The 12622-nt window shown below is 42.5% G+C and overlaps 1 protein-coding gene across 2 annotated transcripts in view; it reads right to left on the bottom strand.

Moving 5' to 3' along the window:
• Window positions 1–11246, bottom strand: part of ift140.L (intraflagellar transport 140 L homeolog) — an 86712-nt gene extending 75466 nt beyond the window's left edge. The window contains exons 1-4 of one of the 2 annotated variants that reach the window (XM_018236498.2): window positions 11091–11246; window positions 8827–8896; window positions 6458–6634; window positions 4338–4559 (exon numbers count right to left, since the gene is read on the bottom strand). In XM_018236498.2, coding sequence (XP_018091987.1) covers window positions 4338–4559; window positions 6458–6604 — 369 coding nt within the window. In that variant the 5' untranslated portion in view covers window positions 6605–6634; window positions 8827–8896; window positions 11091–11246. Of the gene's footprint in view, window positions 1–4337; window positions 4560–6457; window positions 6635–8826; window positions 8902–11090 lie in introns of both variants that reach the window. The other variant, XM_018236497.2, reaches the window with a different exon arrangement.
• Window positions 11247–12622: the final 1376 nt, after the last annotated feature.

The following is a 12622-nucleotide window of genomic DNA, read 5'->3' as shown; positions in this document are numbered from 1 at the left end:
CCTGAACCTGTGGTACCCTCCATCAAGATTATTGCTGCCTTGTTCCCTTCCTGTGCCTCCCAATTGTTGTCCGCTCAAGATTCTGCTCCTGCGGAAACTCCTCTTGGTGTTGCTTTTGTCCCTCCAGAATTTCGTCTTGCTATTTTGTCTCAGTCTCATAGTTCCAAACAGGCCGGACATCCTGGAATTCAGAAGACGACCGAGCTCTTATCTCGTCTAGTATGGTGGCCAACCTTAAGAAAGGACGTTAAAGATTTTGTCTCCTCATGTTCCACGTGTGCTGTGTCTAAATCCGGACATTCTCCTCCCAAGGGTTTTCTTCTTCCACTGCCCATCCCATCTCGACCCTGGACTCACCTCGCCATGGACTTTATTGTCGATTTGCCCATTTCCTCCGGCCACACTGTCATTTGGGTTGTTATCGACAGATTCAGTAAGATGGCTCATTTCACTCCTCTCCGCAAACTGCCTTCTGCTCCTGAACTTTCAGAACTGTTTATTAAACATATTTTTCGCCTCCATGGCTTCCCAGCAGAAATTGTGTCCGATCGTGGTCCCCAATTTGTGTCTAAATTTTGGAGGTCACTGTGTAATGCTTTAAATATCTCTCTTCAATTTTCTTCTTCTTATCATCCCCAGTCCAATGGTGCCGCTGAACGTGTTAACCAGGCCTTGGAGCAATTTCTTCGTTGCCATGTGTCTTTGTGTCAAGACGACTGGTCGGACCTTCTTCCCTGGGCGGAGTTTGCCCATAACAATTCTTTACATTCTTCTTCCCAGAAATCTCCTTTCTTCTGTGTGTATGGCCGGAACCCATTGGCATTCCCTCAGGATCTCTTATTCACAAATGTTCCTGCTGCTAATGATCAAGCCGCTCATATGCTGGCCATCTGGCAGGCCACCACTGCTAATCTGGAAAAGAGTTCATCCTCTCAAAAGAAGTTTGCCGACAGGAAGAGAATTGCCGCCCCACCCTATGCTCCTGGTGACAAGGTCTGGTTGTCTACACGGAATATTCGCCTCAAGATTCCCACTCCTAAGCTTGGCCCCAAATTCATCGGTCCCTTTCCCATCATCGAGGTCATCAACCCTGTGGCAGTTCGTCTTCTTCTTCCTCCCGAGATGCGGATCCCTAATGCCTTTCATGTGTCTCTCCTTAAACCTGCAGTGTCTTCCCCCTCTTCTTCTTCCACAGCTCCTGTTGTTATCGATGACCATTTAGAATTTGAAGTCAGCAGGATTCTGGACTCTCGTTTTTCCAGGGGCGCTCTCCAGTACCTTGTCGAATGGAAGGGTTTCGGTCCCGAGGAATGCTCTTGGGTGAAAAAGTCGGATGTCCATGCCCCCATCCTTGTTCGCAGGTTTCATAGGCAGTTTCCTTCCCGTCCTGGTCCCGGTGGTCCTGAGGCCCCCCCTAAGGAAGGGGGTACTGTAATGGAGTCTACTGACCTGCTCCAAGATGGCGTCCAAAATGGCGATTCCTCTTCCCTGCACATGGCTCCGGGTGGTCGCAATCATCCTGCATCATCTCCTTCTTGCCCTGTGATTGGTCGCCGGCGACGGAACGGACGCCGGCGTCAGAATCGGGCGCCGGCGTCAAGGCGTCAGCGTGGGGACGCTGGCGTCTGCGTCTGACGCCAGCGCGTCAATTTTGGCGCCAATAGACTGGACTATAAAGACCCTCATTTCCATCCTGACCTTGCCCAATTATAGGTCTATTTCATATAGTTCCTGGGTGCGATATATTCTGTTTTGCTTATCCGTGTTTGAACCTTGCCTGTTATCGACTTTGAATCTGTACTGCCTGTCTTGACCATTCTGCCTGTTTTACGACCATTCTTTGATAAACCCTTTTCTGTACCGCGAACTTGGATTGTTGCCTTCTCTTTGGTCCTTACTTCAACTGCGCCTTCGGGCATTACACCCTTTCCCCGGGGAAATGCCCCATACTCCATACTTACCCCCGGTGAAGATTCTTCCAGCGAAGTTCCACGCGTCCATCTTCCGGCTCCTCTGTAAGCTGACTGAGAGATTGATATTTCTGTGCATGCGCAGTTGGAGCAGTTTGCCGGGTTTGCGACATATGTGTATGCGTGGAATTACATGGAAATTGCCGGTCAGCTTACAGAGGAGCCGGAAGATGGATGCGTGGAACTTCACTGGAAGAATCTGCGGCGAGAAGTAAGTATGGAAAATGGGGCATCTCCCCGGGGGAAGGGGGGTAGTTAGCCTGCTGAACGGAGGGAGGGAGGGCTACCTGGGGTGGAGGATAGTGTTTTTTTCCCCACAGGTTGATTTCTCCTTTAAGCACAAACTTCACGCACTGGGCAGGCCTCCCACTTAATCTATTGGGTCGTATTAATCTTATAAAGATGGTAGTACTGCCCAAACTACTATATTTATTCCATAATTCCCCTACCCCTCTCCCTGCCAATATGTTTGCCAAGCTAGACTCCCTGACTCGCCCCTTTATATGGGTCAATAAGCAACCGCGCATAAGCCTTAAGACCTTAACGGCCCTAAAACAGAGGTGGGCTATCAATGCCACACTTCTAGATGTATAACTTAGCCACACAGTTAGTCTATGTAGCGTGGTGGTTTTCCTCTCAAGCCGACAATGCAGCCTTTCCTATATCAGCAGAGGCAGCTGGTTCGATTGAATCGCTTGCTAACATTCCCTTATGGGGGACTATTCAAAGGGGATGCTCCCTGTGTACCCTAAGCATGTTACCAGGGATAAAAGCCCTCAAGTATGACAAAGAGGCACAAAACATTATTTCCCCCTTCACGCCTATATGGTGCAACCCTCATATGTGACAGTTTATGTCCGTTCCAGATCCAGCACTGTGTACATAAGATGGTTAGAAATTTATTAATAAAATCAAATTTTTTAAACTCTGATGAATTAAATCGACCCCAATACAAATTGATTCCTGGACCTCTCCAACTGATTAAACAGCAATTTCGCCAAGTGTGCACCTATACATATAATTTTATTTTGCCTTCACTATTTTTATATTATTAAATTTTTAAAAAAACTTGGGTGTTGGTTTGGGCAATCACTCTCTCTTAAAGGGGAAGGAAACCTAGTTGGCGCAAAAACCCTCCCCCCCTCCTGTGTGTTGCCCACCCTCCCTCCTCCCCCCTGGCCTACCCGTCCCGCTGGGCAAATGCCCCTAACTTGTTACTTACCCTTCTGCGCAGGTCCAGTCCAGGGAGTTCACAGACGACATCTTCTTCCACGCGATCTTCTTCCTGCTTTGACCGGCGCATGCGCAGTAGGAGCATTTCGCCGGTACGATCTACTGCGCATGTGCCAAAAGTACTTTGTGACTTTTGGCGCATGCGCAGTAGATCCGTACCGGCGAAATGCTCCTACTGTGCATGCGCCAAAACGCTGTTCAAAGCAGGAAGAAGATCGCGTGGAAGAAGATGTCGTCTGTAAACTCCCTGGACTGGACCTGCGCAGAAGGGTAAGTAACAAGTTAGGGGCATTTGCCCAGCGGGACGGGTAGGCCAGGGGGGAGGAGGGAGGGTGGGCAACATACGGGAGGGGGAACTAGGTTTCCATCCCCTTTAAAAGCCGCAAGCTAGTGGCGGGGGAGGATCTAGCCTTCAGACTGAAACCAAGGTTCAGCAGACATTTACTTCAATTAATGCTACTATGCAGAGAGGCACAAGATCCTTTATACTATGACCAGAGGTAAACAAGTTAGGGACCACCTTGTGGGGTTTACATTGACGTGGTATGGTGGCTTATCAACTTTATGATCATAACTTTGTAACTAAAAACCCTTGTCTTTGTGAACACATGCACTTGCATATACAGTATACTGAATTACTTAGACAGGGGCCCAGGGAATGTGCACTGATTAATTTGGCCAAGTCGATAGCACTTCCATTATACTTTAATATATTTTTAACTTAGGAGTGCTCCCACAACCCCCTTTTTGTTTCCCATGATCAGATCAACCCAATATCGCCCACTTCAATGTGGGCATATCGGGGAGAGATCCGCTTGTTTCGCCAAACGCGCGGATCTCTACGTTTATGGCCGCCTTAAGACTGCTGCACACATCTCAAAGGGAAAACTGCCCTGGTACCAACAGAAAGCATCTACAAAAATGATTAAAGAAGCTGCTGCACTCAAGGAACTTTGCAAAAAAGCCTTTATTTAGAAAAATGTTTCGACCCTCACTGGGGTATTTGTCGAGCTTGACAAATATATGTTTTTTTAATATATATATATATATATATATATATATATATATATATATATATATATATATATATATATATTAATATTTGAGAGAGAGAGCAACAGCTTTTGTACTTACCATATCTGCAGAGACAAGTCTACTGGCATCACTGCTCCATTCCAACATTGTGATCTCAGCAGTATGTGCTGTTTGTAATGTATATTCCTCCTTGTCTTGTTCATTAAAGACTACAAGTTCACCCGTGGTCCATCCTGCCACCAACATGCGTTTGGTTGGATGCCAACTGAGCACAGTGGGATGGGAAGTCCTTTTTATTTGAGCATCTTGTATGTGATCGCCCTGGACAGGAAACAAGATGTTTTAACGACAAACCAGAGCACCATACTTACTATTTTACATTCAAACATTACTATAATACATTCAAACATTATATTAAAGGAGACATATAGGAAAAATGGAAAACCCTAATTTTGTAGGCAATTAAAAGTAATATATGCTGTTGCTTTTATATGGTGCTAAAAAATATTATCTTTAAAAACAGCCCCTTTATTAGAGCTCCCTATAAATGTTCACTGGTCCCTGTTTCAAATGAGGGGTGGGCATGTCCTAACAATTTCTGCCAGAAGCACAGTAGGAAGGGAACAGCCAATAACACCCCTGCAGTCACACAAGCACAGACAGGCTTCAGTTCCCTATCAGGTCCTGCTAGCTGCTGATTGGTTCCTGTCCTACAGTGCAGTGAACTGAGTGCTGCCAACTCCCCTGCACAGCCTAGGAATTCAGGGAGCAGGAAGTAGAAGAGAAGGGAGAGATTATTAGGGGTTTTGCAAAAATATCTGAAACACTACTTTAAGCACAATTCTTCTATATCTAAATGAGTATAACGCACTGGTACATTCTTATTTTTTTTTTTTACAAGATCTCTCGTTAAAGCTAACAGGATGACTATAGCATCATAAAACAGCATTAAAATTTAAAAACATTTTCCAAAGGGGTCCCATCCGACATGCAGCTGGCAGCGAGGGGAGATGTCATATTTCAAAATGCATTTATTATTACTCTGAGGTATCCCAGGGTCCTCCTTGCTTGCTAATGCATCTTGCTATAAAAAGAATAATACATAACAAAGCTGTTGTTGCGCAACTGGAGAGCTTGAGGTAATGCTCAGTCCCAGACCTCTGCTCTTGTACATCACCGGTGCTATGCTGTGGCAGCAAGTCAAACTCAAAGTTATGTGTGCGCTGTCTATAGAACTAGATAGGCATCACATCAATGTTTCACTAAATTTAGAGATGCACACCTTTATGTGATTCACAGTTAGGGGAAGTGCTCCTTCTTCTTCACCTTTTAGGTTTACTGTATATACCTTTTACTAATCCTCTTAAACAGTGACACCTTCTAGGGTTTAAGATTGGATACTCACAAACGTTTAAAGTTCTGCAAGCCTTGATATATATTTCTTTCTCCAATGTTCAGCCACCAGTAGCTCTGCAACTTACTTGCTGCTTTCAAGCAGAACTACTGGTGGCTGAACATTGGAGAAAGAAACATATATCAAGACTTTAAACGTTTGTGCGTATCCAATCTTAAATCCTAGAACGTGTCACTGTTTAATAGGATTGGTAAATGGTATATAAACCCAAAACATAGGAAAAGGAGTACTTCCCCTAATTGTGACTCACATAAAGGTGTGCAATAGAGTCTGGAATTACTACGCTATACTAGGCTATTTTGTTTTTTGTGATGTCTATCCTAAAGCTGTTTTATCGTTGGTTCATCTCTTAATTTGGTGTGGCTGTTATATCAGAGGGAGAACGGAATTTGGGACCGGCTGAGGAAGTGAACTGCGGATTTCCTTATTTTTATTGCATCAATGTTTTACACATTCACACATTTGCCCTGCATATTGACAGCATCTGAGGTGATAAATTCATATGCACATAAAGCAAATAACTCATTATGAGGAATAAAAACTTTGCCTAACATGGGATGCTAGATTTAAATGAAATGGAGATACTCTCCCTTTGATACTTCCTAGAAGAGATGTGAGAAACACTAGATGGGTTACTGAAGGTCACTAAAGCGATTAAGTTTCAGTGAAAGCCAGATACAGATGACGAGTTACGAGAAAGCCAATGGTTGGCAGCAATTGCCAATTGTGCAGCTGGTCTTGGCATCATTGCTCTGTTTCAAACATGAAGGTTTGCCAAAGAATGAGGATATTCAGATCACCTTACCAGTTCGCTGTAGATATCCACTGAACCTCCTTCACCTGAACTGATGTAGGCTACAGCAAGCAGAGCATGGTGCCTGTGCCAAGAGATGTGTGATGGAGATGCTGAAGGAAATGGAGCTTGGATGCGGTGATCAAAGTACACAGCCATTGTAGGTGCCTCTCTAGACAGAGGCTTGGCCTGAGTGATAGACAAAACAGCAGTTAGCCTTGACAGGGTTCATATTTAAATATTAATATCCTAGAGCACAGAAAAAATACCAAACTCACTGCAATGGCTAAAAGAACCAATAATTCCATATACAACATATATAACCCTGGTGTATCATGGCAATTTAACAGCACTGCATTAATATAGAACAGAGTTTGTTATCTTTGCTCATTTAAAGAGCTAGTCCTCCATTATGTACCTATTGCCTAAAGATTTTATAATTAGTGGTTAGAATAATGAGACAGAGTTTGGATCCTTTATCAATAAAGGCAGAGACACACGTGGAGATTCAGGGAGATTTCGTCGTCCGGCGACAAATTCCCTCTTCTTCTGAATCTCCATTTGTGTCTCTGCCCTAAATGTTACAACTATTGAGATAAGGAGACAATTTTGTAACCATCATGTAATCATTATCAAAGGATCGCTAAATAAGGGGTTTTCCAAGAAATCGGACCACTACACTACGAGGCACATTTATCAAGGGTCAAATTTCGAATTCATGTGAGTTTTTTAAAACTCCCATGGATTCGACCAATCCAAATTTATTATTAAAATAGAATTTTTTCAACTTGGGTGAATTAAATTGTCCCGAAAACTCAAATCGAATTTGAATCTAATTGAATTTTAAAAACTCGATTTGAATGTCAGGAAGGCTGCAATAAACTTCAAATTGACCCCTGGATGTCTCCCATTGACTTAAACAGCAATTTGCCAGGTTTAAAGTGGCAAATAGCCGTATTCGAGTTCTTAAAGGGCCAGAGTATAATAAAAAAAGAATCAAATTTGAATTCTTTTGAAAAACTCGAATCGAATTTGGATAACTCCCTAGTCAAATTTGACAGTTTTGACCATAAATTTTTTTTAAATTCTAATTTTCAATTCGACCCTTAATAAATCTGCCCCTAAAATTATAAGGGATGAAAGTGGAGTGTGCTACCCACTCCATTTCTGGAATTAATGTTGCCAATTTGGGAGTGGGATTCGTCCCCCAGAATTCAAATTTTTGCAGTTTTCTGGATACCAATTAAGGGTTCTATCGGTTTCAGATAGTTCACCAGTCTTTTTCCAATTACTTTCTATTTTCTATGTGTGACCGTTTTTCTAAAATCGAAGTGCAAAGTGTAATTTTTCACCTTCTAAAGCAGCTCTGGGGGAGGGGTCGCCGACCCTGTAAACTGTTCTAAATTGATACATTTAGTGGATACATTTCTTTTCTTTCATCCCTGCTGAACAGAATCTCTGGGTTTCATTACAGGCAGCTGTTAGAATTGATACAATAGTTGCTAATACTCCAGAGATGCTGCTGAGAAATGTATCAACTAAATGTTGCAAAATTGTAACAGTTCAGACTCTGCACCTGAATTACTGAGCTGCCAGACTCAAACACCAGAGACAGCGACATAAAACTTTAAACTTAGATTTTGGAAAAAGTAAACTCTAAAAAATAAAAAATGTAAAGCAATTGAAAAAAAGTCTGGAGACCGGAGAACAATTTCAAAACAACTCAACTGAAGTGTTTGGAAGGTGAACAGCTCCTTTAAAAGGGTGGTTCACATTTAAGTATACTTTTAGTATGTTATAAAATGGCCAATTCTCAGCAACTTTTCAATTGGCCTTCATTTTTTCTTTTTTGTAGTTTTAAAATTATTTGCCTTCTTCTTCTGACTTTTCCCAGCTTTCAAATGGGGGTCACTGACCCTATCTAAAAAAACAAATGTATTGTTATGGCTTCTTTTTATTACACATCTTTCTATTCAGGTCGTCTCCTATTCACATTCCAGTCTATTATTCAAATCAATGCATGGTTGCTAGGATAATTTGGACCCCAGCAATAGGGTTGCTGAAATAGAAAACCAGAGAACTGATGAATAAAACAACTAAATAATAAAAAAAAATGAAAACCTGTTGCAAAATTGTCTCAAAATATCACTGCCTACATCAAACTAAAAGTTCATTTAAAGGTGAACAACCCCTTTAAAGTCAATGTTTAAAGTTCTGATTTTGAGCATTTAAACATGCTCTGTGCTTACTAATGCACAATTTCACAACATGATTATTCAGTGTAGAAAAGATATTACAATTTAAATAATATTTTAATACATTACACACAGTGGTTTCCTGGTTTTATGTGTTTAAGTTTCCATCTGTCTTTAGTTATTTACCTTTTGTGCTCTGCAGCTCTCCTGTTTAGCTTTTCAACTGCTATCTGGTTGCTCCGGTAATGCCTTCAATCTGTACTGGAAAGAAAAAGGATTGGGCCACAATGGAATATTAGTTACCATTAGGGATACAAATATAGGCATAAAATTCATACACAGTAATTAACAGAAAAAAAAAAAATCACTTGCACATTTACCCAAATATTTAGTGGTGCTCTCGCATAGGGCAGCATGCACTGCACCCAGCGGAATGGTCTTGGACCCCGTGTGCATTCAGCATTCAAGCTTATATGTATTATAACATTATTTTTAAACCCCCCAACAGGTTCCTACTTTTCAGCTCTCTTGGTTTACACTGATTGGTTACCCTGTTTACCAGGCAGTAGCCAATAAGCGACGAGGGAGGGCCACATGTGTTATAGCTGTTGCTTTTGAATCTGAGCTGAATGCTGAAGATCAATTGGAAACTCACTGAACAGATATGTACCATGTGGCCCCCCTTCAGGTCGCTGACTAACTCAAAGTTAGAGAGTTGAAAAGCAGGAAATAGTGTTCTGGCTATTATGTTAGACACCCAGTCACTCCAGCCTTTATACATTACATTTTTGATTAACTAACTATATTAGAAACATTTTTTATTTTGCACAGCCTATTTACCCAGATTTGCCTCAGGACTTTACACCCTGGAGGGGTCAGTAAATTACCCATTTTCTCTCTTGGCTTCAACATTGCCATCTAAAGTTCAAAAACAGGCATAGAATTTTTTTTTTAACAAAACCAAGCAGTTTGGGAGCTTCGACTCACATGTCAACCCCAGGTTGCAATGTCTGTGGTCCACTGGGAGGATAATTCCATTATAATACACAAGAGCCATGAATATCTTGTCAATTATATCCTTATAAAATGGTGCTTAGTGATGTCATTGGTTATAAACGAAGCTTAGCGAGTTCCATGACCTGTATAAAAACACTCTGCTTTTAGCCTTGTGTTTTTATATGGATGTGTAACACCTTGTTAAAGTATAACTAAAGCTTAACTAAAGAAGTGGGCTAGAAATGCCTACTATTATGTTTTGGGTTTCTGTACCAGCCCAAGGCAACCACAGCCCATCAGCAGGGAGGATTTGTGTCTCCAAAGATGCCCCAGTAGCTCCCCATCTTCTTTTCTGCTGATTCACTGCACATGCTCTGTGCTGCTGTCACTTACTGAGCTTAGGGACCCACTCACAATATACAGTACATAGACTAGAAATGTCATAATATAAGGCTGATTAGTAATTATTACAGATAATTACTACATGACAGCACAGAAACCAGTGCAATCAGAATTTAATAATCAGCCCTGTAGCATCAGCTTATATTACAGACAAACTTCCTTTTCTGCTTAATAATTTGTAACGACCCCTAAGCTTAGCTTCTCAACTGCTGCTCAGAGGCCACTGAGCATGTGCCAAGATGATGACCCCCTGTGACAAGTTTGAAGTCCTGGATTGTTGCTGCTATTGACAAGCTGAAGCTTTAGGCTGGTGCAGTATATTCAGTATATAAAATATGGCATTTATAGCCATATTAATTGTTAGGGTTTAGTTGTCCTTTAGCTTATAATATCCTTATATTTTACAAGAGGGGTACTATATTCTCTATATAAAGCAGTGAGGTGTATTTACCCAAGTATATACCTATTACATGAAAGCCATGACAACGAATGAATCTCTGTCTGCAGGATTCTATTCATGGTGGGTACATGCCTGGGCCCTACTGGGTCCCCACAGTGAGGCTGTCTGTCAGTCATGGTAAGGACAGGGGGACAGTACAACACTAGAGGTAACACATGAGAATGCTCAAATGCCACTTTGCCTCCAGGGATCAAATGTTATTATAGAGGAAGCAGACCCTGGGGGCAGAAGGTTTAGAGGGCCCAGTGGGGCACTAACTGATAGGGAAACGCTGATTTTAGGGCTCCTGTCAACTTTTGGCATATTTTTTCTGGGAGGCCCATGAATTCCTATTGCTCGAGCAATAGGAGAGTATGCGACTACACAGAATAATAGAGCCTGTAGGTAGGGTTCGGCTTTAACCTATATTGCTTTGTAGCACTACAACTCCCAGCACACACCGGGAGACAAAATATCAACAGACTACTGGGAGGTGTAGTTTAAAGACAACACCCTCGATAAACGTCAGTATTAATTAGCAATGATCTTTCCCCTCTGCTGCACCTCCCCAAACACACACACTGCCCTCATACCCCGCTCGGTCCCTTATTACCTGCCCGACACCCCAGCAAGGCTCCAGCTCCCGTACCAGGCCGCTTCGCTTCTCGTTACCCCTGACAACGGCTCTGCGAGTCACGTGGCAAGAAGCTGCCTATTAAAATCCCTCGACGTCACTTCCATCTATAGACCGCTGATTTAGGAACCAGGGAGTTTTGATTGTGGCCAGTCGGGCGTTTATGGTCTGAAGGGATGAGAGAGCGCGCAGTTTTTTTGCAGGGTACCGAATGCTGTGTATCTATTAGTCTCCTAATATTACTGCACGCTGGTGGAAAAATTTTAAGTTTAGAACCTTTACCGATCGAGACTGTGGTACAATAATTACACCTAGTGGACACTTTCTGTTTTAGCACAAAATAACCAGGTCTTATTTTCAAAACCAGCCCAAGTCAGCTACAAAACCAGCCCAAAACTAGCCAAGGGCACTTCAAATTCAAAAGTAGCCTAGAAATAGCACAATATGTGCAGTGAAAAATGTTTCCATAAAGCAAAATGGGACAGATTCGCCCGTCATCGGGGGCGTAACTCCAAAGGGGGGACCAGGAGGTATAGGGGCCCCATTAGGCCTAATACATACACAATTTCAATAAATATTGGTAAAACAGGTCAACATTTTGGTGTTCAGTAGATTTTTTGCCCCAAAATTGTCTGAAATTGAGGAAAGTCACCAGAAAATGTGAGAATGCTTAAGAGTGGCAGGAGACTGGGGTACAGAGCCCAAAATCTGGTAACTCTCGACTTCTACACAAGTCAGTCCCATTTAGGGTTGCCACCTTTTCCTGAATAAAATACCGGCCTTCCTATATATTCATCAATTTTCCCTATAAATAACATTGGGATCAACTATCATTTTTACCGGCCAGGTGGCAACCCTAGTCCCATTTAGGGTTACCGGCCTATAAAAAACATCAGCCGGGGCCGGTATGTGCCAATGTAGCTGCCGGTAATTTGTAATACCCTTAACTCCGGTTACTTACTTACCTTTTCTTTGTCATCTGGCCTCGCACAACATGTCCCCGCCCCACTACTGCCCGGTAAAAAAATTTCAGCCACCTTTTCAGCAAATTTTTACCGGTCAGTGGTGGTGGCGGGAACAAAAGGGGTGGATAGTGACATAAAGGAGCAGATCATGATGCAAAAGAGGCAAAGCCGCGGGGTGTTGTGCAGAAAAAAAGGGGCGGGACCACGATGTGTGATAGCCAGAAGACGGAGAAAAGGCACATTTCCAGCGGAGGGCAAAGGACTTTTGTTAAGGGTATAACAAATTTAATGGCAACTACATTGCCATTGTAATACCAGCCTTGGCAGGTCTTTTTTTACCGGCCAGGCTGCAACCCTAATTGTAGTCTTTCATTAAACTTGGCAAAGTGTTAAACAAAAACTACATTACCCAACATGCATTGGGAGAAGCACATTGGCACATTAGGGCAAAAGAAAACTTTTACTGGTCTCCAAAGTACAAACCAGCCTTAGTCTTAAAAAGTTAGCCTAAATCCGTGTCTTGGATAGTTTGTAGTTTCAAAACGC

The sequence above is a fragment of the Xenopus laevis genome, chromosome 9_10L (assembly GCF_017654675.1).
Source record: "Xenopus laevis strain J_2021 chromosome 9_10L, Xenopus_laevis_v10.1, whole genome shotgun sequence".
Taxonomy (NCBI): Eukaryota; Metazoa; Chordata; class Amphibia; order Anura; family Pipidae; genus Xenopus; species Xenopus laevis.
The sequence above is the reverse complement of the archived record's forward strand: the minus strand, read 5'-3'. Positions and strand labels throughout refer to the sequence as shown.